Here is a 26,119-nt window from a genome sequence, read left to right on the forward strand (position 1 = left end):
ACACACACACCCACACACACGCACACACAAGTCACCTGCCATCATTAAGGTAAGAATATTTGGATGCAGAGCGATTTCAAACTGTTCTGGGCCATACCATTGTCAAATACGCTAAGGCGCCATGTTGCTGCCACCGGTTAATTTGAGCGGCAGAATAAAGTCGATTCACTAATCAATCTTAAGTTTCTAGCGGAGGTTGTTTTAAAGTATCTTGACACGATAAAACCAACTACTTTGCTTTCATTCTATGTACATTGGTTTTTAGTAATCTTTCTCACAGCCAATTAAGCCAGCATGCATGGCTAGATGCACGCTGGCTTGGCTGGGATCTACCCATGCGTGCATTTTTTTAATGAAACTGCATTGAATCGTTTCGTTGTGGACTATAGGTAATGATGAATGGGCATGGGTTTTATCTGGGCTAACTACATGAGGCCCATATGGTTAACCTAAAATGGGACTCATTGTCAGTCCATTTTGGCTAAATGGACTCTGTTCATCATTATTGTGGGCTAACTGGGAATGGGACAGAAATGGGCAACACTATATGCGGCCCATGCGGTTTCAGTATATTTTGCATAAAAGCTTTTTGTAAATGGAATGAAGGCATAGTAGTAAATATTTTTAAAGCGTTTTATTCTGTCAGAGTTTGTTTCAATCTGCAACTTTTTTGTGTTGGACTATAGAACGGGTGTCAAACTCCAGTCCTCAAGGGACACTATCCTGCAGTTTTTACATGTAGGCTCAAAACACTGGAATGAAATGGCTTAATCACCTCTTTGTGTAGATCAGTTCTCCAAAGTCTTGCTAATTATCTAATTACTCTAGGTGTGGTGCAGCAGAGGCAAAGTTTCAGGGCAGTGGCCCTCCAGGAGTGAAGTTTGACACCTGTGGTCTATAGAGTAGTCTTCAGTGGCCAAGCCTGAATCAAAGATTGAAAGATGAATTTCTATTTGATGTTTTTGCAATATTTTGCTAGGACTATGTGAAATGTACTTATATTTAAGTGTAGCTCTTGTCCTTTTATATGTGCAATATTTTAGGAGTGATTTATTAGTGGTTTTCTAAACTACTCTGAAGATTAATACTACTGTCTTGGTCCTGTCACAGTATCATATAAATGAGGATAATTGCATTGGTGAAATTCAGTGTTTACAATATATGACTACAGTGATTAAACTATACAAAGGGTGTTTTGCCTTAAATATTTTATTATTATTTTTGAAAAGCCCAAATGTTATATAAACTGCATTAATAAAATTATATTTCTTTGCAGACTTCAAGAGCATCAACTTATGAAGATCACCTTCAAAAGATTTGAAAAAGGTAGATTAATACATTGTGATTTTAATATCTAGGTTTTAGGAATTACATGTTTTCTTGCAATTTTATAACCATTTTATAAGGCAAGGTTTATGTACAAATGACTATTTCTGCCAAACTGACAGTAAATAAAAGAATCAATATCAAAATTACACTTTGGAAATTCCTTAATCATGGCCAAAATAGGCCACAAAATAGGCAGCTTCTGAAGAGTGATACCCCAGGAATGTTTACCTTTAGAGTTAAAGTATGAATTCAAAGATGAGTCATTTGACAACGGTTAAGTTATTGCTTTCGTCACTCTAAAAGATCTAATCGATAATGCCTTAAATGATAAGGTAATTACAGATGTGCCGATCAGGTTTTTTACTTCCGATTCTGGTCACCCATGAGGGCCGATCACCGATACCGATCACATAATTATTATTTTTTTAATCATAAGCACTACTGTTACCTTATGTGGAAAAGGAACCATGAATTCACCTTAATTTAATGGTGAATTCATTAATTCACCATTAAATTAATGGTATTTAATAACACTTGTGTTTAATAACTTTTTCCAAGAAAAAAACAAAACAGGCATTGTGCAAATTGTACTATCTGTAATACTACCTTTAACAGATTGAAAACACATGAAGGCTCTGAAGAGGCTAAATAATGCAAAGAGCCAAAATAAAACCTCTCAACATTGCCAAAAAATTCAAGTATAAACCTTAACATTCAAAGGCAAATACAGGTTCCATTACAATAAACAATCCAGAGTTACTGAAAGAAAACTTCCTGNTTAATTATACCCAGGTAGGTCTGGCTGAGAATGAGGAAACAGAAGTAGTATACCAAAATATATTTTATTTATACATTCTTTTACAATATTAAAAATAGACTTTATTATTCTAATTTAAAACTCAATAAGGCTCAAAAACCCAGGACAAGACTAGAAGCAATTGGAACCAAAACAAATGCAAACCAGATTAATAGAAACACAAAGTAACACAAAATAATGTTAGAAAAAAAAGAAAAACAAATCCCGCATTGCCCCAACCCCGTCCTAAGGCTGTGCCCAGTACGCTAATAAAAATAAGGAACTATGCTGTTCTGGTTCTGCACGGTTTGTGGTTCTGTATGGTTTGTGGGAGCATAATAGGCAACAGCAGCAATCTGCAATACCAAAAGAAAACAATGACACATCTGCTGACAATAATAGACAGTTATGTTAACTGATCTTGGGGCAGAATATGTTTTAAAATAATTTTCAAAGGTTTTATGTATTTTATTCATGTCATAGGTTAAATTACCATTTGAGGATTCTCTAATTTTGGTAATCGAATGCTTCAAATGGTGTTTACGAAGTTGTCTGGCTAAGATCCGGGTAGCTTTTGGGCCTGATTCGTAAAATGTTTGTTTGCAGAATCTTAATTTTTTCTCAAGTTCCTCAAGTATCATATCGTTTATTTTGTTTTTAGTTTTTGTTATTTGTTCTGAAAATTCTCCATTGTTAGTCCTTTGCTGTTTTAGTTCCAAGTTCCTCAATGTTTTTTCCAGTTCATCGTATTTTAACCTTATTTTTTTAAGGTAAGCAGTTCTAGAAATTAGTCTCCCTCTCATTACTGCCTTGACTGTGTCCCAGACTAAGGTGGGATTTACCTGCCCATTATTATTGTCTTTTACACATTCAGTTATTTCTTTTCTAATCTCCTTTGTTGTGGATTTATTATTAAGAATACCTATATTTAAGCGCCATAATGTTGTTTTAGGCCTACTAGTCAGACAGATGGACAAACAGATAATATTGTGATCCGAAATATCAGATGTTCCAATTAAGCATTCCTTCACTTTAGATCTATCAATGGTGTTCATCAGAAACAGGTCAATCCTGGCGTGGACTTTGTGGGTAGAAGAGTAATGAGTAAATTCTCTTTCTTTAATATGGAGACCCCCCCAGACATCAAACAGACCCATCTCCCTGATCAGGATATTTAGGTCTTTTGACCTACCAGTTTTTTGTTTCTTATGGCTTGTCGTATCTAGAGCATAATTAGGGATTGTGTTCCAGTCTCCAGCACAAATAAGAACTCCTTCACTAAGTGAGATAATGGTGTCAAAGAACGTTTTTAAGAAAGTCCTGTCGCTCTCTGGTGGTACATATACATTAACTATCGTGACCACAACATTATCAATTCTCCCCTTTATAATAACAAATCTGCCCTCTTTATCTCCCTTCTCAGATATCAATTCAAAGTTCAGTGAATTAGAAATCAGGGTGATTACCCCCCTCTTCCTACTGTTTCTCAGGAGCTATAATACGTGTTTAAGTAACAAAGTGACTTAAATTTGTCATGTTCTTGTTTAGACATATGTGTCTCTTGTAAAAGAGCAATTTGTATCCCATCTTTCTTCAGTTTGGCTAAGACCCTTTTCCTTTTCACTGGACTATTCAAACCGTTTACATTCAAGGAAGCAATTTTTAAATTATATGACAATAATGTACATAAATACCTTGACTGATTTGGCCCCTGAATCCAAAACAGAACAGTAACAAACTGACTTCCAAGGTGAGGAGAAGCTCCTTCTTCTCGCTCATGACCCTCTCAAACTGAGAGGGCCCAGAAAGGACATTAGAAGCGCCTTTAGGAAAAAACACGTCCATCCTATTAGTCCTACGTAGAAAAAAATAAATAGTGACCTCTCCCACCAAGTAGTAAATCAGAGCCTAGTCAAAATAATGCTGCATTATATCATGTTATTCTGCCTATTTTCTCTCGATCATGCTCCGCTGGAAATCCTGTAGTTTGTTCTTGGCTCTCAGCGCCACCGCAGCGCCGCTGTTATCCACCGGCTGCCAGCCCAGCAGCTCCCGGAGCCTCCACTCCGCTCTAGAAACACCGTCAGCTGTCGCCGGTTCCTCCACCTGGATTCCGCGTCTCTTCAGCTCGTTGTAGGCTTCCCGAGCGCTGGAATATGTGCGAGTTCCTGATTCCCAGTGGATCCTTATGTTGGTAAACGGTGTTTGAAAGCGGATGCCTTTCACTTTGAGCGCTTTCTTGATAGCATATTCTCTGCGCTTCTTCACTATCTCAGGAGCATAATCGTGGTCGAAGTGAATAATTGAAGAGCCCACCTGGATCTTGCCTTTTTTCCACACTTCTCTTAAGATCTTTTCCTTTATGGAAAATTACAGAAAGTTGACAATAATAGCCCTCGGTGGGGGTTTACTTGTCAGAGTGCGATGTGCGCGCTGTATTTTCAAGTCCAGGTCCTCCGGTAGTTGTAGCTGGCTTCTCAAAAGCGTTTCGATATACTGTGTAGTGGAGTTCCCCTCCTGACCTTCTGGCACCCCAAATACACGGACGTTGTTTCTTCTGGAACGGGACTCGAAATCAAGCACTTTAAGCTGTGTTTTCCTCTGTTCGATGCAGAAGCACAGCGCCTCCGTTGCCTCCTTTGCCCAGGTCTCCACTTGATGAACGCGGGCCTCCGCCTCATCAACACGCTCTGCCAGGCCCTGTACTTCAGTGGCAACATTGTCCAGCTTACCGTTGATCTCATGTCCCAGATGGTCAATATTTTGTTGTAGCTTTGCATTATCCCCCTTTAAGGCAGTCTTCAAATCGTCGATAGCTTTAAGAATTCCTTCCGAGTCCATGTTCGTTCCAGTGCTCTCAGCGTCCGAGCTAGCCACGTTGTCGTTAGCTTGATTCAGGCACGTGTTAGCCTTAGCTACCAGGGCACTTTTATCCTGAACTTTAGGCATTTTTGTCGATTTTTTTATGGCTTGACATGTTTCTCCTCCCGTTCATAAATTATTTTATCGAAACCGTGAGCGGATTAACGAGTTTTGAACGGAATATTTTGAAATTAAGGTGGGAGAGAGGCTCTAACGCACCCGTCTACTCCATTTGCTTCTGGAAGTCCCCTTAGTGATTTTAAACCAGATGAAGCTAAAACTGCCACTTGAGGAGTTTATGGTAAAACATATTTACATACAAAGGTGTTTTTTTTATCTTAAATTCTTAATGTATACATTTCTTTGTACAGTTTAGGCTTAATTGTTGCTCTGAATGCGTTGGTTTTTTTCAGCATATTGCTTCTTTTTGAGTCCGTTTAGTTCAGTTAGTAAACAATTAATTGATTATTAAATTGGTTTAAAATCTGATAAAGTGCATTTTCCCATAATTAAGAGTTTAACTCTCAACTCTTAAGAGTTATCAACTCTTATTTCATAATCAAGGAATAAGAGTTCCTTAGCAGCAGATTATGATCAACTCTTATAATTGAGTCGTTAGCATCTACAGCACTATATTCATACATTGTAACCCTCCGTTTCCCTGTGCAGACCTGAGCTTGACTGTTGATGGATACATACTTTAACGGTGTTGTGCATCTTGGAGGTCATGAGCTTGCGCGCCGCTACGATGACGTCCCTGCACTTCTTGCTGGCAAAGTGACAGTTGACATCTCTGGCGTATTTGAGCAGATCTGTGGAATCGACCTGCAGATACTCCATATTCTTCAGAGCCTCCTCGAATGCCTCCGTCTCTTTAATCACCTTGAACACAGAAAATGTGATTCAGTCAAAAGCATGATTCAATAAAGAGGCAGAGTTGAAGTGTTTTGGTTAAGTACAATGTTGTATCTTTCAAGCTCGCCGCTGTTGGTGGGTATGGAGTACACAAGACAGTCATGGATGATGCACTTTGACATTTCCTCCCAAATCAACTCTCCAAGGATAGCAGAGAGCTTTCTATCTCCAATGGAAACATCTTTGGGGAAAAAAACAAACAGCAATTTGATTTTAGCCTAAGACTATCTCAAGATAAAAAATAAAATGCCATTATATGCCTTTTTCTACCCAGCAGGTGTGTGTGTAGGGTCTTTAACAAGAGCAGTAGTTTCTTGTAGACTTGAGAAGGAGTGGATCGCTTCTTGTTCTCCTCCTCTAAACACTCCAGGCCCAAAATGGTTCCCTCGCCGTGTTGCTCAGATACAATAAGCTCAAGGGATGCGTACATAACCAGCGGCTTCAGCATGTTCTTCAACAGCACCTGACCTGAAAAGAAAGAAAGAAAGAAAAATGAGCTTGAATATGCAACACAAAGACAAAATAAAAAGATTTCATCAGCACAGCTTCTAGTCAAAGTTCCAAACTTGAACATTTGCAGCTGTCGAGCAACTACTTTATTGAAAAATAACTAAAGTCAAACAGAAAGAAGGATAAACAGATGGAAGAATAAAAGGATGTATGGAGAAAATAGGACTGAAAAATGCAAACAGATAGATGTACATGTTAAGACAAGTAGCGTCCTATTTTGTTGTCCATTCCCACTCTTGGCTGGTGGTCAAGGACTGAAGTAAACAATTTCAAATTTCACAGGTGGCTCCCGGGACACACTTTGAACATAGCTGGTTTAAACGAATATGTCTAGACCAGATGATCAGGGAATACATACATTCCCTGAATTGAGTTGCATTTTTACATTCCATTTCCTTTTTCCAAGCTTATCCAAACTTGCATAAACATACAGAGAACTCTAAAACGTTGCTTGTTCTTACTGAAGAGTTTGATCTTGTTCTGAAGATCTCCTTGGATTGCTAGAGCTTGCAGGACGGAGCACAGCAGGGGGGTTGGCTTCTGTTCAACATCTTTACTGCAGGCTTCACTCAGCACCAGCTCTACCTTATGGAAGGTCTTCGGACCTGCAGATTCTAAAGAAAAACTTTCAACCATCACTACACTGCTACACAGATAGTCAAACAGGTATATTCGAAACTGTGCACAACAGTTTGGGTAAATATTGGAAATATTTAAACAGAGAGCATTTCTTAGCTCTTTCCCACTAGACCACCTCTAACTAGAATGTCTCACCCTTTGTGGACGGTACTCTCCAGATGACGAGGCGCTTCCACTCGTCTCCCAGGTGGTAAATTAAATTCTCTCTCTGCACTGTCAGCTCAGAGCTCAGGGAACTAAGCAGAGGCACCTGGGATGTTTTCCAATCCTTCAGTGAATCCACGTTTTTCCTCGCCTGTACAGGTCGATGATCCATATACATGAATGTCTTATTTAGTTAAAAAAAATGTTATGATTGGCAACTGTAATCTCAATATTCACATGAAAAGGTTTTTACCTTTTGGGAATTCATTTTAATTACCATACCATACCAACTTTATTTATAAAGCACTTTAAAACAACTACAGCTGATACAAAGTGCTGTACATCAAAACACAACATAACAATAAAAACATAAAATAAAAAATTACAGTTTAAAAACAAAAACTTACAATTTAAAACTAGATCCCGCTAGAGTTGAAAGCAAAGTAAAATAGATGGGTTTTAAGACGAGCTTTAATTAATGATGTTAGTTGTAATAAGAACGCTGACATTGATTTTTTTTTCAATTCAATGAAGCAATTAGATATTAATTTAAATATTATCAAAAGCTTAAAAATTTAACATAATTAGCGATTAAGTTTTTAAAGTTAGGCATTTATTGCCTTAAAAGTTAACACACATACAAACATAAAGAGAAACATGGCTTCATACAGTCTGTGCACAACACAGAACAGAAAAACCCAGCAAACACTGTGTGACTTTAATCAACTTGCACTTAGCTGTCAGATTATCAACCAGGAATTTAAAAACCAAAGTAGTGGTGTGGCAAGCAGAAATAAGGGATGTCCTTTCAATGTAATTTAATAATGAAAAGAGCTGAATGTGAAAACTTTGGAATATGTATTTTGTAGAAGATGGGAGAGTCTGGAACAGCTTTAATTTCTTTTTTTATTTAGAAAAATGTAAAGAAGAAAGAAACAAAAATCAGCTAATTTTATCAAATATTTTGCAGCTGGATTAAAGAAGCTTTTATTTTTCATAATCCTGCAAACAAATCATGCCTACAGGTTGAGCAATTGTATCACCATCTAAACATTTAATCTAATTCAGTATGTAAGGAAAGCAGATCTTACTTTTTCCAGATGGGTGGCAGCATCAACATACTTTTTCTCCTGTAGTGTTTTGTTAAAGTCTTCCATCGCACTGTGAAACTGAATCACAAAAAAATAATATTAGTAAAATGAATCAAACATCCAGCAGAAAATCTCAACAAATACCATGTACCTCTTTTAAATGTTCAAGCATTTTTATGATCACAGTGTTCTTCTCCAGCTGCTGCTTCAGCTTAATGTATTCATTCACTGCCACATGGATGTTCTGCTGTACCTAAATGCACATAAGGAAAAGCATAATAGTCGCAATGCTGCAAATAGAGTGTCATTTGAACTAAATTTAAACTATACCTCAAACTCAATGCAGTTTTTAAGAGTTTCCATTTCTTTAGAGACCATATCAACCTGCTGCATCAGGTCCTCTGATGCTTGAAGCTTTGGGAGAAATTCACTGTACTTTTTGTTTATCATGTCGCACACTTCCTCCTGCAGAAGAGCACAGAGAAATTTGATCAACAGGACTTTAGTGCATCAGCAGTCTTAAAACAGAAATACAAAGTTGAATGAAGCCTCCATCCATGTCGGTGAAGGTCGTTGTCATTCACTCTACAAATCTGGTCTTTCAGGAAGAAAGACATACGAAACTACGGTAGTTTATATGATCAAAGTATCTGTAAAACCTCAATTGCCTCTTCAGCAAATACTTGCATTACATTTTAAGAAAATGATTTGTTTAAATGTAAAAATATAGTAAAACTAATGAAATAGTGTGAAGTGCTACATTTTTTACAGCAAGGCTGAAAAAGCTGCATTCAAGGACACCCAAACAGACAATTAACAAAATGTTTTTTTTACCTTTTATAACATCATGGCAGTCCTGCCGATGTACTGAATTATGTTAAATAACGCTATGACTACTTTCTGAGATTGTTACTTAAAATCTCTCAACGGAGCTCAGCTAACAGCCAGGTGTTCACAGCTAATCAACGTTCAAACTTTATTTCACACTAATGTTAGCAGCTGCTAAAGCTAGTCAGAAAAAACTACCTTGGTATCTTCCACCTTCCGGGACATCCTGCTTATTTTGCTGGCCAGGTCCTCTTTCTCCAGCTTCCCGGAGCTGGCGAGCACCTCGGTAACAAACGAAGCCATACTACAGAGTAATGTTATAATGTTTGTACAACACAACGACACATCAGCAGAACTGTAACAGTCCACCCGCGCTAAGTACAACCCGCCTCCTCTGCTTCTTCTGTGGTGGAGATTGGGGGTGAACTACTGCCCCCTATTGGACAAAGTATGCAGATACGCTCATCTTTGGCATAAATGTCATTAAAATTGGGCTTGTTGTAATGCCTTTGAACTTTTCTTTGTCAAAGATTAAATGATTACACAACCAACAACAACTATCTTTTAAAAGAAGAGTTGGGTGCGTAAATATAATTTTTTTGTAAATCCTAATTCATGTGAGGGCCAAATTATACAAGTTCATACAGACGCACCAACATTTTTATCGTCATACATTTTCATTAGTTTGATGCTGATGCCATTTCAGAAGTCTATGTCAGTCTGCTTCCAAAACCAAGTCTGAACCTCAAGGTCCAGAGCTGCAAGTGGCTCTTTGGCTAGCTTGATTAAGGAATTAATTTAAATATTGTCCTGTTTAGTTGTTGTTGTTTGTATTTGTTATATTTGTTTTTTGTGTGCCCGCACCATAAAGGACTGGTCCAATCATAATATTGTTCTAGAAAATCCAGCAATTGTTATTGTGATTTTGTTGGAACAACCATTTTCAAGTTTCAACTTGGTAGTTGTTGATTTGAGGATTAGATGTAAAAGATTTGGAAGTATGGTTCTTGTTCTATTCAGTTTTTCCACTGCATCATTATGCACAATGTGATGCTGCCACCATCATGCTTGGCAGTCGCTAAAGTGTTCTTCCTAATATTGTTCTTGGGCTGGGCATATGGAGGATTTTCTGCAGCTATGGGGCTTCACTGGGATTTTGTGCAATATATCAACTCGGGGAGAACTGACATTTAACAAGCATCTTATTTAATTCAGTTTTAAGCTTGTCCTGATGTGATATTTTTGTTTAATTGTATTTGCACTTTATCATTGTGAATAAATGTTTTGTTCAAAATCTTCTTCTTCTTTGTAATGCCTTATCATCATCATCATCATCATCATCATCATCATCATCATCATCATCATTATTATTATTATTATTATTATGTCCTGTTATGATTTTGTTTGATGTACCTACATTTTCTGTTTGTAATTGTACTTGATTCCTGTAAAGTGTATTTGAGATTTAAAAAAACGTTATATAAATAAAATATATTATTATTATTATTATTATTATTTATTTATTTATTTATTNATTGTATATGAGCTTAACAGTAATTTTGTCAATGTGCTTTCAAATTTGGCTGAAGAAATGAAGCAATCTGTAGAAAAAAGCCATTCATAGAAACAAATGCAATATTTCTCAGTGCTGTGTGTGAGAGTGGCATGGAAGTCGTTGTAAATTTTCAAAATAAATAAAAATCCCTTGACTAAAAGAAACAAATCAATCTTGAAACAATTTTTAAATGTATAATCAAAATTTTGTTATTTTCTAGATTTTGCTAATTAACTACTTAATGAAGCCATTACTTTATTTATATAATTGTTGCCAATATTTGAATGAGCAATGCACTGAGTAATAAGAACTGTGCTGGACAACCAGTTGTATCAGTGTCATAAAAACAGTGACACCTAAGACATACATGCGTTTATTTTATGATTCAGGGCTGTTGTCTTATCGGTGGGACACTTCTTGTGAAATATCAATTTTAATTCCATACCATTTTACATCCTGAAAACTCAATTTGTCCTTGCTTATCATCTTTTAAATTTCAACTAACACATGAAATACCTTAATCGTAAAATTTTTCTAATTAATCATTGTTGAATAAAAAAAGTATTTGGCAAAGACAAAATTAGACTTTAGACAAGTGTTCTCTCATATTTTTAGTAAATAGCCATCTAAAAGTGTGCTTTGTTTGTGTTTTACAGAATTAAAAGAATGGATTACTATTGTAGTACTCGAACAAAAAGAAGACGGATTAAAGCCAAAGTTTCTGAGCATTTAAAGTTTTTAGAAGACTTCAAGGTCAAAAGTGGCACATGTTTTTATTTGGATTGTGCTTCTGAAGTGGACAATCAGATTCCCAGTGAAAAGAGGAGCTTTGAGATTCATTTGAGTGAAAACGAAAAAGAGTCTGATGCAGAATTCGAAGATGAAAATGAAGAACAATCAGTCGCTGGAAGAACATGTACTGCCAGTAACATTGAAATGGATTTCAACAGCACCTCTGAAGAAACTGATCCCACATGTGAACTTAAAATTAAGCTCGCTGATTGGGCAGCAAATCGAAATATCTCACACAGTGCATTGACAGAGCTGCTACATATTTTAGCGGACTATAATTTGGATTTACCCAAGGATTCTAGAAGTCTTTTGTCAACTCCCAAAACCTGTGAAGTGAAAGAAATGGGACATGGTATTTACTATCATTTTGGTCTGGCTAAGGCACTAACTTTACAGTTGTTAAATGACTCTCATCTTTCAGTTGATACGTTAACTCTCCGGGTGAACATTGATGGCTTACCACTCTTCAAAAGCTCAAAAATGGAGTTGTGGCCTATTTTGGCCATGATTAAGGAATTTCCAAAGTCTGGTGTTGTTATCGTTGGTTTGTATGCAGGTGTGACCAAGCCTGACTGTGTCACAAAATACTTAAAAGAGTTTATTGAAGACCTGAAATCAGTAACTCAAGAGGGTTTGAATTACAGAGGAAAACATTTTAATGTTGCACTTCCAGATGCCTTTATCTGTGATGCACCTGCTCGTGCATTTTTTAAATGTATCAAAAGTCATTCTGGCTACAGCTCCTGTGAACACTGTACAGAGCATGGAATTTACATGGATAAAGAAGGTTGTGTTTCCTGATTGTACAGCACCTCTGCGAACAGATGAAACGTTTGAACTTTTGACAGATGAAGACCACCATCATAGAGTTTCACCCTTGCAGCAGCTTGGCATAGGAATGGTGTCAAGCTTTGTGCTTGACTATATGCATCTAGTTTGTTTAGGACATGTTAAAAAAGTTATAAGTTTGTGGATCAAAGGACCTTTAAGGTGTCGTCTGTCTGCAGTTACCATTTCCATTATTTCGCATCACTTGAAATCAGTCAGAGGTCACCTTCCAAGAAATTTTTCTAGAAAACCACGGTCACTGATGGAATACAGTCAATGGAAGGCAACAGAATTCAGACAATTTCTGTTGTACACTGGCCCAGTGGTTCTTCAAGGACGACTATCAGCACAAATGTACAACAACTTTCTGTTGCTCTCAATAGCAATGAGAATTCTTCTCAGTCCTGTTTTGTGCTGTAAATACTGTGACTATGCTGGAAAATTGTTGGTGTTATGTTGCCAATTTTGCAAAGGTATATGGAACAGAACACTTAGTCTACAACACCCACTGTCTCATACATTTAGCAGATGATGCTAGAAAATATGGTGCCTTGGACAATATTTCATGTTTTCCCTTTGAAAATTATCTTGGGACTTTGAAGCGACTTGTACGGAGACCCCAAAACCCTCGCCAACAAGTCGTCCGGCGGTTAGCTGAAAAGCCCATTCTGGGAGAAGATGGAAGATGGAGTAAACCTCAAATTCCACATTCATGTGGTCCAACTCTCCCAGACTTTCCTGCTCGCATGCAATTCAGGCAATACAGACATGAGGGAAATGTCATATCATGTTCCGTGGGAGACAACTGTTTTGATGTTGAGGGCAAAGTTGCTGTAATAAGGAATATAATACAGTTGTTTTCTGGAGTCATGTACACTGTGTGTCAATTTTATGAACAACAAGACTGTTTCTGCAGATACCCTATCGATTCATATTGTCTAGGAATCAGAACTGTGATGCAACTGTCTGACCATCTTTATGGTGTACCAGTGACAAGCCTGACCAAAAAACTGGTATTCCTTCCTTTGCGGGACGGTCATGTTGTCTTTCCTCAGTTACATGACCACTAATTGACTTAATATGAACTTCCAGCATGTCCTTCAGCATCGTGGAATTCAGTGAAGAGTCAACAGAGGGAAAGAAGTTGGTGGATATTATCCCATCATGTTGGTTTACAGACGAATCCAAGGTTCAGTGCTTCTGGCCAGCAGGCCTTGGTATAAATGTCACTAAGGCAGTAAAGCAACAACTACAGCCAGATGCTTCATGGAAGATATGCTGTGTGCGTGTTCTTGGAAATGCAGGTGACAAACATTTACTTATATGAAGATTTTGAAAACAGGAGCTTTAGATTTACAAATGTTTTAATACTTTTTAAAAAAAATTCTTTTCTAAAGACTACTATGTAGAAGCACGACGAAAGCTTGTGAAGGCAGAAGCAACATCAGATCTGCAAACGGATAATGACATCCCAGAAAAGCGTCGTAAAAGGTACTGTGGAACAGGAACATATGTAACAAAACTCTAGATCTTCTTTCTTCCTAGTTGTCATTTGAGCTGCTCTCCATTCTTTTTTCCATTTGGTTCTCATCGCTTTACTTTTTCCTCCTAATCCTTCAGAGCTTAAAGGAACAACATATTTGTAAGAATGGAAAACTACTCAAGATGAAATGCTAATGCTTGTGAGCTTTACTGTAGACTTTGCCACATTAAATGAATTAAATTACTATTTTCTTGACTTTCTTCCCTATTGGTTTTCATAGGTTCAGCTGTAGCTTTTTCTTATCCTTTGGATCTTGTTTAGATCTTATTTTTGTATCTCTCACAATAAACTTGAAATAAATCCTAGTTAAATTGCTCACTAGACCTCAGCTTTTTTTTAAACCAACTTTTACCACTTTTGCAAGTTAAATTCTGATTTATCATTTCAGATCCTCCAAAAAATGGGGCACATTTTCATCAAGTGAAGACAGTGTGGACTCCTTGGAGAATGAAGTTCCACCTTCTCCTCCCTTGGAACTTAGCACAATTGGATCTGCCTCAAAAGTGTATAGTCTCGGTGTGCACAGGAGGAGAAGCCCCAGCAGAGCTCCATCACCAAATCTGAGAAGCCCCAGCAGAGCTCCATCTCCAAATCTGAGAAGCCCCAGCACAGCACCAACTCCAAATCTGAGAAGCCCCAGCACAGCACCAACTCCAAATCTGAGAAGCCCCAGCACAGCACCAACTCCAAATCTGAGAAGCCCCAGTGTAAGTCTTTCTGCAAGTCCTGGGACTTCATTGAGCAGGAGCAGCTCCAGCTTGGGAGAGGCTATGTTTACACGACTGGTTATGCTCCTTGAGGAGGTCAAAGAAACTCAAAGTACATGGACAGTTGCTGAATACCTTACTGAGACAGAAAAATGCTTCACCACTGGCTGAACCGCCTGAGGGAGCCGTTTTGCCAATGTGTACAATCAATGATGTTCTGGGCATGAATGAAAAGCTGAGTGACTCAGACTTCATGTCTGGAGTTGTAAGTAAAAATTTTGTTCCTTAAAATTAACATTAAATTAGGCCAATTGCAGTAAGCAAATAATCAACTAACCACATGATAAATTAAAACAAATAATTTTCATGATTTATCATTTTTCTGTTTCTACCAAGAATTGCTTGACAAATATTCAGTCTGGTGTTTGGGTCTCAACTAGCCATTTTCTGAAGTACACATTTGCTTACAAAGACTTCACAATTCATTTTATTTAATTGTGTTGTTTTGTTTATTTTGGATATTGAAATTGTCTTCCAGTTGCAGTGTTCATTGTTCATTAGAATTTAAAGTTGAACAATCTTTGAGAATGTGTTCTTGCATTATTTACTACTATATTATTTGAAAATGGTCTCAAAACATTTAATCACAGTAACTTCTGGAAATGTATTTACCAGCAAAATTTATTGTTGCTTAAATTGATACATACATTAACAATTGACATTTTGTCCATGTATAAAAGTAAACATATAAGCTATATATGTGTGAAACGATAACAAATCAATCAACAACTAAATGTGTTTGATTTTAAAATGTTGTATCCTGATTTTAAAATGTTTTGCAACTGTCATTATACTTTAGGTTGCCATGGTTGCAGAAATTGGAGGAGCATCCTTGGATGATGCAGTACGACGAGCAATGCGATTCCTCATGTCACCTGAATTGGCGCTCCAGTTCAACCTTTTTGGGCGACATGGGAAACACAAGTTCCGGGACCTGCGTCTCTTTGATGTTGTATATGGTAAAGATCAGTTTTTATATTCACTTTTTTTCTTATACATCTGTTAATTTATTTTGGTTGTCATACGCCTTTTGTTTATTTTTAGTAATCTTTTAGGTTAAAAAAGATACAGGTGATCGTGATTGGCAATCACCGATCATACTCTTATTCACGGAAATCGGCCGATTATGATCGGTGGCCGATCGATTGGCACATCTCTAATGTGTACATAATAATGACTCGAGAGTGCTTTAATTTTGGAAGATCTCTGCAAGCATTTTTGACCCATAAAGGGGAAGATGCAGATCTCATTAATGTTACAATGTACTAAAAGTAAAACACTAATGCAATTTCTACTTCTGCTTGATATTTAGGGGCACTTAAAAGAAATGCATCCATCCACGGAATCACACACAAAGATGTGGAAAAGGCACTCTCAAAGTGGTTCACTGGAGCCCGTGACCGTGGTGGAAACAGAAAAACTAGAACGACTAGGGAGGCTGCCAGCTCGGATTCAGGTGGGCAGGTCTTCCAAGATGGACAGTTGCAGTGACGTACAAGAGCTTTGAAGTATGGCATATAAGTTATAAAAATGTTTGCCAAAAACAGTGTGAAAGAGTTGTATAGTTTTGTGTAATATATAGATGTCTAGATATAGTTGAATATCTAGCTATAGATCTATATATATAGAGATACATAACTAGTCATCTACATAATTAGATATAGTTATCTAGATATGTAACTATATACATATGTTTATACATTTGTTATACAGATATACGTTTATAAATGTTATAGTACACTAGTTTCTGTTTTCATATGCCATATGAATAATTTTGTAGATTTTTTTACCACTGCATTTCTTGTTCTGGCATCATTTCCTCCATGTTAAAGTTCTTTTAATTGAAGAGTTTTAAAAAAAAAAAACTTCAAATTACTAAATAAAAGCCTTAACCAAAATAAATTTTTCATCTCTTTTTTTTATATATATACACACACACACAAGTTTTGTGCTAAAGCATTTAGTACTTTGGTTTGTTAAGATTGCATATCTATGAATGTAATTCACTTGTGAGAAAAAGACCCCATTGTTCCTACAGGAATGGCTCCCACTGAAAACCCACTCAGGGCTTGTTAAACCCATATGGGCTACAGCCAGTGGTGGAGAAAGTACTCAAAAAATTTACTTAAGTAAAAGTACAAATACACAGTCAAAAATGTACTCAAGTCAAAGTACCACATTAACATTTTACTTAAGTAAAAGTAAAAAAGTACTGGCTTTTAAAAATACTTAAGTATTAAAAGTAAAAGTACTTGCTGAATACATAACCTAATCGCTAATATCATTAAGTGAACTGATCNAGTTTTAGTGGTTTAGTGTGTTTGTCCCTGAAAACCAACAACTGGTCTAGTAAACAGGGGTGCCGCCAGGAATTGTGGGCCCCATGTCAAAAAATTTAATTGTCTCACCCTTTTCCCACGCAGCTGCTGTTACAATTTTTTTGAGTCTGTCTGACCCATCAAAAGCGTCACAATTTTAAAGGCTTGCAACTGCCTTGCTTTCATTGGTCCAATTTTGATGCTAACACAATATTTACTGATCATTAATTTTACATGCAACAGTCCACATCCAGTATGCAAAATAGGTTGCTTAAATATTTTCTTTTAGTTTTAGATACTGAAATGTCTCCCCATGAGCAACAGTCATAGGCAACGTGCAAAATACACATAAAGCAATCCAGACTTCTCAAAAAATGCTATGTAGTTGCATTTTATTCAAGCTCGAGTACATAACTTTAATAAAAAATATGTTTTCTCCATATTAGTTAAAGCTGTCACGATGTCGTAGCAGTTTCTTATGAGACAGTTAATCTGTGAAAACAATCAATCTCCTCCATCTCCTTCCTGAATTACTATTACTGGTTAAAGTAATGCACCGTTCTGACCAAAACAACCAATCAGAACCAGTAGGAGGGTCTTAGTGCTGTCAATCAACTTCATTCACTCATTGCTAAATGTGTTAATGGTGGAAAAACAACTTATAATTACAGGAAAAATGTTTGTCTGCTTTATTGGTAGCTATGCTAACTAGACTGTGCTAGCTGCAGCAGAGCACAGAGCGAGGGGAGGGAGGATGAGCAGCACCAAATGAGATTGTGATTGACAGCACTAAAACTCTCCTGTGTCTGATTGGTTGTTTCTAGCACTGGGAGAAGTCAGAGGAAATAGATTTTTCACAGATAATCTCTCATACCATACTGTCACAACATAATGACAGTTTTAACAAATATGTAAAAAAAAAATTTAATAAAAGTGACATACTGCACCTTTAATTTCACTTATTAGAGGATGGGTCAGGATGGACGTGGGTTAGAGTTGCTGCTGACTGAGTTATCTGTTGTTAAGTGGTAACAGGGACAAGTTAAATATATGAATACGTTGGTAATTTCTTTCCTTAATTCATTAAATGCTAGTGAAAAGGAGGCAAACAGTAGTCTGTAGCTAAGCTAACTATGTTAAATGGTTGATAATCTCACACAGTCTACCCACCTCTTGGAGAAAAACTGGGTTAAAAATTGACACTTTCACCTTTTTCTCTCTCTGTCTCTATTTTTTGAAAACTTGATTTTATCATTTTTCTTAGCAGCATAGTAACTGCCACAGTCATTCTTGTCTTCCACTTACTTCTGCTGAACATCGTCACCATCAAGTGCTCTAACCAGGAACGGACCATTTCATGCAGATCAAATATTCTACATGTTTTACACATTACAAATTGTGTTGTAAAGAGTCTCTAAAATTCAAAAACGTGTAATTTAATCAAAGTAATTTTATAATTTAATCCATGTTCCATCTTTTGTGCGTCATCAACTTCATTGCTACTTCAATGATTTCCCTTAAGTTCTAATCCATTCATTTTTACATTTTTATTCTGTATTTGGTTTATACAAAACATGTCCTCTGTTTTGGTGTCCAAACTACCACTGTTTGGGCTACTGGGCATGTTGACAATCATTTTAAATGTTCTCCACTTGTGAGTATCTATTGAGACATCTTTAAACCTACTTAAACTCTTGAGCTGTGGTTAGTCCTCGTCACTTTTATTGCATTTTACAAAATATTTTATGGTCATTGACTTGAGTTTCTTGATTATTTATAGTACTCAGTATTGCTGACATGTATCTTAAATATCACAGTCTCCAAATATGTCATAAAAACCACATGCTATCATAGGGTCTCCAATTTTTTTCCACATGACCTTACATCCTACCTCAAGTTTTTGTCTGTGGTTCCAGTATGAAGTGGAACTGTTCCAGAACGAGGCAGCTTGTCAGACTCCGCTGGACCGCCAGTATCACGCAGAAATCAGGGCTATCAACAAGGCCAAGGGCCGACGCAATCAGAGAATTTTCACATACACTGATCACGATCGATACACCAACTGTTTCTCACTCCACCAACTGGTGAATTTTGTTTTTTATCTTTCTATTATTATTGTTATTGAATGAAATACTCTTCCAGAAGTTATCTCGAATTAGTTTTAACTGCATCTCTGCATCCAGTTGATATTTTTGATTGATGGCTTTGATCTTGTCTTTATTTTCCATCTTGAAAACAGCACAATGACTTGGTTTCCGCGACCAAATCAAGTCCCACCTTCCTGGCTGAGAGGATGGCCAGTGTCAGAAACAGACGGCAAGAGAGGCGCACCATGTAGGTGAAAATCCAGTGCAGGCAAACATAAAATGATTAAACAAAAGAATGCTCAAATCTTTGCCTGAAAAAAAAAATGGATATGGAAAGTCCAATGTTACGAAAATATCTGTTATTTTTACAGGGATAGTAGCATCACTAAGTCAAGAATCATCAACTGGGATCCCACAGATGAGTTTGTCAAGAGCAGTCATGTGGTAAATAATGCCATGCAGACCATGCACATCATGGGTGACTTGGGCCCACCTGGAAAGTAAGACTATGAGATATGTTCATCATATTTGAAAACTTATATGTTTCAAGTTCAAGTATCTTAGTGATTTTACCATCACCACTTTTCACCAATCAACTTACTGAGAGTGCCTATTGCGAATATTGTTTCCTATTCTTTGCACCCGTTGTCTCAGGTTGGGCCAGAAAGAGAATGAGTGTTTGCTGGCAACCATAAAAACCGATGGTAGTGGAACCATCATTGTAAAACCCAACTTCAACAAAGGCAGAGAGCCCTACAGGCAAGTTTACACATCATAGCAAAAGGAAATGCATGGAGGATCCCCCCTAATCTTTTCTACATATTGTCAAAAACTCCAGTGTGTTTTGCTGGGATTTTCTGTGATGGACCAGCACAAAGTAGCTCAGAATTGTAAAGGGGAAGGAAAATGAAGAATGGTTTTCTAAAATTGTACAAGTAATCATTGAAAAATTGTGACATTCACTTGTATCCACCCTTTTTAGTCTGGTACCCTTTAATTAAATCCATTGCAACCACTTATCTTCAGTAGTCAACTAAGTTTTAGAACCCACCATGCTACAAGCCATGTGGGAGACCTGGGAAATATGTGGAAGGAGGCGCATGAATACTTTTGCAAAGCAAAGCAAATAAAAAATCTGAGAATTTCATTGAAGAAACAATGTTAAGTCAATCAGCTAAAAGTCAGAGTGATGCTTGTTCTGTTTTGCAGGATTGTAACGAATGGCGAGAAGAGAGAAGTGTGGCGCTTAACTTTGGAGAACGCATCCAGAGTGATGAAACCAGAGGAGCGAGAGAGAGAGCAGATCATGTACAAAGATGTATGAGATTATTTGTGTTCATGTGCTGCATGGAGTCAAACAACCAATATATTAATACATTCTCCTTTGTTTGGTTGCAGTTGTATAACAGGCACAAAGAGTACCTCAACAGCCTTGTAGGACAGGACTTTGAAATGGTAAAAGACATTTTATCAGAACAAACGCTTGTGTTGTTGATTGAACAGTTCAGGCCATATGGTCCAAACTTTAAAAATATTTTGTAATGTTTGAAGGTATTGATTCAAAATTAGTGTATTACAGTAGATTAAATGTTGTCTGTGCTTTGTCCTACAGCCTCCTGTAGGTATCCTACGTTACCTGCTGCATGGAGAGATAGGTGAGGAAAGGTGTTTGGATGTTATTATGGAGAGTCACATTTAGACTTTGAAACTCCCATGTATCTTTCTTCTTTCCAGTGTCGGCTAACAACTTTGAATACGATAACTTGTACATCAACTTCTTCATGGAATTGCCAAATAGTGAGTCACATATAGTATGTATTTTTGTTTTTGATCGTATTGAGGTTTAATTTTACCAGGTTACTTTTAGAGCAGCATATTACTGCAAAGATCATTCAAATCTGGATACAAGCATAAAAATGTCTGTGCTCACCCCTCAGGTTTATGTGTTTTCTAATATTTCCCATTAGCCACTTAGATTTCAGGATGAAGGTAAATTTTCAAGATGGCTGAGGTTTACGAGTCTTTTAAACCAGTTATTGCCAGAAAACGTTACCCATTTTCATGACTTGAATTAACTTTATGTCACATCAGATGTTTTTGGTGAAGTCATCGTATTCATACAGCTAGAAAAGTTGTATGAATGGTAAAGTAATAATATGTAGCAAAATCAAAAACGGAGGACTTTGCTGTTTGCGAGTCTCACACCAGTAGTCGTCAACTGGAAGAAGATGAAGATGTGTGACAGACTGAGAGACAGTTGTCTTAATGGTTAGCATTAGCTTTCACTAATTGTTTTGTGTGTTTGTGTTTAGCGGTTAGATTCTGCTGTTTTATGTGCAAAAATACAGTTTCCTTAATGATCATGACGACCATCTTTAAACTTTCAGTGGCTAGTGTTTTTTTTTTTTGTTTGTTTGTTTTTTTCACAAAATGGCAGACTCCTAGGAACATCTGTGCCCAGTTCTGTTTTTGTATCCACATGTGAAAGATTTTGCTTAAATATTGAATTATCTGCTGCATTCTTTACTTGGTATGTGTTTAAGATTGGTCCAGTTTACCGTTCCAGTCGATGTCAGGGGTTACTCAGACCTGCAGGACCAAATCTTTGGGGAAGGTGTGTACTTTATTTATTAACTTTAGAGAATTACAGAGGAAATGTATTAAAACCTGTCATTTGAAATCTGTCAACAGGAAAATGTAGCGTTCTTCAGCTACCCTTTCAGCTTTGAGGCTTTTTACATGAGTGAAAAAGAAAACGAAGGTCAGTAGCCCTTTGATTTTATTTCTTGCATAAAGAACACAAAAATGTGGTTTAAAGCAGTGGTCCCCAACCCCCGGTCCGTGGACCAATTGGTACCGGGCCGCGCAAGAAATAATTCAATATTACAGTTTTATGTATTATTTGAGTCTGGAAGATCTTTTATTTTGAAAATCCTTTAACCGGATTCTCTCGGTTACTTGCGCGCCAACACTGATGTGTTACAGATGTGGCGCATCTATATTTTATTTTGAAGGGATATGTAAACGTTACCATAGCAACCAGAGTCAGAGCGTTTGGGCAGTGGTCGAGAGGAGATGAGTAGAGCTTGTGAGTCTTAAGTCTGGTTTGGACGGCAAGATTTAAGAATTGTTGGCCGATTCTCCAAACCTCTGTGACCACAGAGCTGATAAAAGTACAACAGGTTCGATCGGTTCGTGTTCAGCCACACGGCTGGAGCAACACACCACATGAACCGATTCTAGAGGATAATCCAGTAAAACCCCCAACATACCATATGGGAATTTAGAATAAATAAACACGGATGACGATGTAGAAGCAATAGTGACAGTTTGTGGAGTCATTTTAAGAGATAAAAGACGTAACAAAAAGAAAAGGCGGTGGATAAAAGATGACGGGAGNCAACAGGTTCGATCGGTTCATGTTCAGCCACACGGCTGGAGCAACACACCACACGAACCGATTCCAGACAAGAACATCGCGATTCCAGAGGATAATCCAGTAAAACCCCCAACATAGCATATGGGAATTTAGAATGACCAAACGCGGATGACGATGTAGAAGCAACAGTGACAGTTTGTGGAGTCATTTTAAGAGATAAAAGACGTAACAAAAAGAAAAGGCGGCGGATAAAAGATGACGGGAGCAGCCGCTCTATTTGCTGCACTATGATTTGGAGGCGACTGTTTTTTCATAGTTAACGTTTTTAACTGAATAAACATAATAAACATATATAATAATGACCTTTACATGTAATAATAAACATTTCCACATATCATCTCCGATATCCACCAGACTCTCAGTTGCGTGATATGTCAGCTGTTTGGGATTCCCCTCTGTTCTGACGTCACTGCGCTTTCTGATTGGCTACCTGTCACATTCAGCAGGTTGTATTCTCGTTCCCAGTCAGTGTAAACCCCACAGGCTGCGATAAAAAGGCCAAGACAACCCAAATCAGGATTTAGCGGGAACACCAACATGCAGAAGCCTTATCTGACGGTTCGCGCCCGCAGCCCCGCTCCCCCGGCCGCAGCAAAATTTTCCAAGTCTTGACCGGTCCGCGGTAATAAAAAGGTTGGGGACCACTGATTTAAACCATGGAGGAGTATTGCCCCATGTACACTGACATAAATGTTCTGTTAAATAAAATTCTGTTCTTTATGCATCTCATCTTCACATGCAAACAAAGTTGTTGTTTTTTTAATGTTGTTGAAAAACTGCCTTTGTAGATAATGTAGATTTGATATCTGGATATTATTGATATGCTTGCTCTTCATTTATTTACTCGAAAATATAAAACATAGTTAAGCAGTTTTGTATGTTCTCTTACAAATCTGTCTTTATCATAACTGCTTACATCAAATTTCAGATGTAAGGTGAAGAAGATAATGTGAGCAATCAAGAGAAAAATGTATAATTTCACAGAAAACATCAACTAAAGTTATTTTTAGAGAATTATTAGCCTCGCACTTTTTAGCCATGCTCAGGATCTTGTTTTTTAGACTTTGATGCAATTACAAGGTTATTCTCAACCCTGCTGCAGCAAGAATGGAGTCATACACATTCTTTATATGGTGATTATTTTTCAAACACAAAGAAAAGGTTTTCATGTAAAAAATATCCAGAGTAGTATAAAAGGTCCTAAAAAGGTTCAAAATTTCACTACATCTTTCTGGACTATAAAACAATGACTGACCAACCTGAAATAGAATAGAATAGAGTAGAATACTCCTTTATTTGTCCCTCATTTAGAAAATTCAGTGTATTAACAGCAAATATGCCAGCCAAATTCAAAGCATACGGAAACACCTAATAATTGTTAATAATCCATCCATCCATTTTCTTTACACCATTGTCCCTTAGTGGGGTCAGGAGGGTTGCTGGTGCCTCTCCAGCTAACGTTCCAGGTGGGGTCACCCTGGACTGGTCGCCAGTCTGTCGCAGGGCAGCACAGAAACACACAGGACAAACAACCATGCACACACACACTCACACCTAGGGGCAATTTGGAGAGGCCAATTAACCTGACAGTCATGTTTTTGGACTGTGGGAAGAAACCGGAAAACCCAGGGCTGGGAATTGAACCCAGAACCTTCTTGCTGCAAGGCAACAGTTCTACCAACTGCAGCACTGTGCAGCCCATTGTTAATATCAAAAATAAGACTTCTTTTTTTTATTTCAGAATTAATTCCCCAGTGGCCGGTGCTTTACTTCAAAGTCCTGTCCCTTGACTTCTGGCAGCGTTACCGAACTGAAGGCTACGGGTATCTACTGTTTCCCGCCAAGCCTGGTATGAATCCTCCACTAAAAACTGGGGCTGAGGTTTTGAAGCTACAAAACTTATAACTTTTCCTATTTTTGAGATCAGTCTTTTCTTTTGATTTGTGAAATTTCTCTCTCTCTCTCTTGTTTTTACATTTACTAGCTTGTGAAAGTCTTTGCTTATATTTTACCAGAACTTAATGTTACTTATTTATTTTTGGCTTGATGGTGCAACATTATAAAACCTACATATGATAAATTAATCTGGTAACTAAAGGTCAGAACACGAATGAACTACTGCAAAATATGATTTAGATGTGAAATGTTTTGTTCTAATAGTCTGCAATGTCTGTTGCATATGTGCAAGGTAAACACACAGTGACATGTCACACATGGAGGCCTGTTCAGACCGGGACAGTTTCTGCTTTGAGGCGCTTCTTTATCGGAGGTTCTGCAGAACTTGAAGACAACAGCTACGTCAGAGTACCAGGGACATTTAAGGTAGACTTGTAACTGGTAAACTGCACATGGAGTCCAGTTCATCATATGAGATATCTTCCATTTACTGTTCATTTGTTTTAGTAACTGAAGCCACTAAGTGAAACACATTATATAGATTAACTACATAAAGACTGTTATTTTCAAGCTTTTATTTCTGTTGATCATGATCATTTTCCGCTTTCAGCAATTGAAAACACAACATTTAAAATTAAAATACTACATCAGACAAATGAAAAACTTTTTAATACAGAAATGTGGGCTTAGTTAAGTGTGTTTAACACCTGCTAAAAGTTTGTTAGTTTTAAAATGTACTTTTAATCTGACAAACAAACCTAATTGTTTGTCCATAAAATATCCTATTTTATGGAAAATGACTACGTATTACATTGAAGTGGATCTACAGGCTTTCCTAAACATATCCTTTTTTCATCTAGTTTTAATAAAAACTGTTATGGTGGTGACATTTATGCTTGTCTCTAAATTAAAAGTGTCTATGTTTCAAAAAGACAAATGCAGACATTTGCAAAAGTAAAGAAAGATTTAAAGCCCTCATTGTTTAGATGTTATGTTTGTGTTTGGCTTCAGGGAGAGAGGTTGAGTCGCTTTGGCTTTTGCACTGAAACCACAGGAAGTGTTACCTTCAGGCTGCACTGCATGCAACAAGCCAGGTGAGCTCCTTCCACACATCCAACTAACTAAAAAAAAAGAATGAATCAATTGATTAATACATTTTATATTAAAAATTTTGTTATTTCAGTCAAGCGGGCCTACATAGACTGTTTGTTGCTACTAGTTGAATGTTACTCTCATCTGACTAAGCCACATGACTCCAGCTCTGTTCCCATTAGCATTCAGCAAACGCCATTCATTCACAGTAAGGATAGTAGGAGAGATGGTGTCCAGTGGTTGTCATGGAGATGCCATTTTTTGTTGCAGTTCTGCAGCAGTGAGCTTTGCAGATTTTAAAAAACTCCATTACCATACCATTACCACCTGTTTGCATTGCAAGTTGAACTTTGGTCTACTTGAGAAATGGGTGTTACATCATATTAATGCCACAGGGAAACATTAAATTGTAAAAAATTACTCAAGTTCCTGGACACTGAAAGTTACATTTGCATTTAAAAATAAGTGGCCCATACTTAAATAGCTTAATAAACATTTGGTTTATGTGAATTGGAGTGTTAATAAAGTTTTGACCAATGTTTTTTTCAAAATGTTTCTATTGTGACTTTTCTACAATGTTCTGTGTCAAAATATATTGCCAAAAGTAAATAAATAATGAATTTATTTTGAGATATTTTACAATTTTTATTGAGGTGGCTGTAAAGGGTGGTGGGCTTTTTTATTACAA

General features: G+C 37.2%; 4 protein-coding genes across 5 annotated transcripts in view; 2 read left to right on the plus strand and 2 right to left on the minus strand.

Moving 5' to 3' along the window:
• LOC107834578 (uncharacterized) lies at positions 1 to 13,380 on the plus strand. Its single transcript, XM_016666169.1, has 2 exons — positions 1 to 1,326; positions 11,326 to 13,380. The coding sequence occupies exon 2, from the start codon at positions 11,336 to 11,338 to the stop codon at positions 12,260 to 12,262; it is 927 nt and encodes a 308-aa protein (XP_016521655.1). The 5' UTR covers positions 1 to 1,326; positions 11,326 to 11,335; the 3' UTR covers positions 12,263 to 13,380.
• Positions 1 to 26,119, minus strand: part of ccdc15 (coiled-coil domain containing 15) — a 59,660-nt gene that overhangs the window by 11,372 nt on the left and 22,169 nt on the right. The gene's annotated exons all lie outside the window — the stretch shown is intronic.
• mks1 (MKS transition zone complex subunit 1) overlaps positions 3,885 to 26,119 on the plus strand; it is a 24,990-nt gene continuing 2,755 nt past the window's right edge. Inside the window, exons 1-15 of the mRNA XM_016666166.1 lie at positions 3,885 to 3,889; positions 4,832 to 4,837; positions 18,831 to 19,001; positions 19,157 to 19,251; positions 19,376 to 19,448; positions 19,659 to 19,763; positions 20,214 to 20,322; positions 20,403 to 20,459; positions 20,617 to 20,659; positions 20,739 to 20,801; positions 21,548 to 21,618; positions 21,696 to 21,765; positions 24,185 to 24,292; positions 24,632 to 24,765; positions 25,351 to 25,433. Coding sequence (XP_016521652.1) covers positions 18,835 to 19,001; positions 19,157 to 19,251; positions 19,376 to 19,448; positions 19,659 to 19,763; positions 20,214 to 20,322; positions 20,403 to 20,459; positions 20,617 to 20,659; positions 20,739 to 20,801; positions 21,548 to 21,618; positions 21,696 to 21,765; positions 24,185 to 24,292; positions 24,632 to 24,765; positions 25,351 to 25,433 — 1,178 coding nt within the window. The 5' untranslated portion in view covers positions 3,885 to 3,889; positions 4,832 to 4,837; positions 18,831 to 18,834. The remainder of the gene's footprint in view (positions 3,890 to 4,831; positions 4,838 to 18,830; positions 19,002 to 19,156; positions 19,252 to 19,375; positions 19,449 to 19,658; positions 19,764 to 20,213; positions 20,323 to 20,402; positions 20,460 to 20,616; positions 20,660 to 20,738; positions 20,802 to 21,547; positions 21,619 to 21,695; positions 21,766 to 24,184; positions 24,293 to 24,631; positions 24,766 to 25,350; positions 25,434 to 26,119) is intronic.
• zw10 (zw10 kinetochore protein) lies at positions 5,262 to 9,526 on the minus strand. The gene is made up of 9 exons (XM_007542273.2): positions 9,313 to 9,526; positions 8,617 to 8,751; positions 8,438 to 8,539; positions 8,287 to 8,364; positions 7,187 to 7,346; positions 6,874 to 7,026; positions 6,173 to 6,370; positions 5,947 to 6,083; positions 5,262 to 5,869 (listed from the first exon to the last, which is right to left on the minus strand). Exons 1-9 carry the CDS (start codon positions 9,415 to 9,417, stop codon positions 5,624 to 5,626), a joined length of 1,314 nt encoding a protein of 437 aa, XP_007542335.1. The 5' UTR covers positions 9,418 to 9,526; the 3' UTR covers positions 5,262 to 5,623.

The sequence above is a fragment of the Poecilia formosa genome, unplaced genomic scaffold (assembly GCF_000485575.1).
Source record: "Poecilia formosa unplaced genomic scaffold, Poecilia_formosa-5.1.2 Scaffold671, whole genome shotgun sequence".
Classification (NCBI taxonomy): domain Eukaryota; kingdom Metazoa; phylum Chordata; class Actinopteri; order Cyprinodontiformes; family Poeciliidae; genus Poecilia; species Poecilia formosa.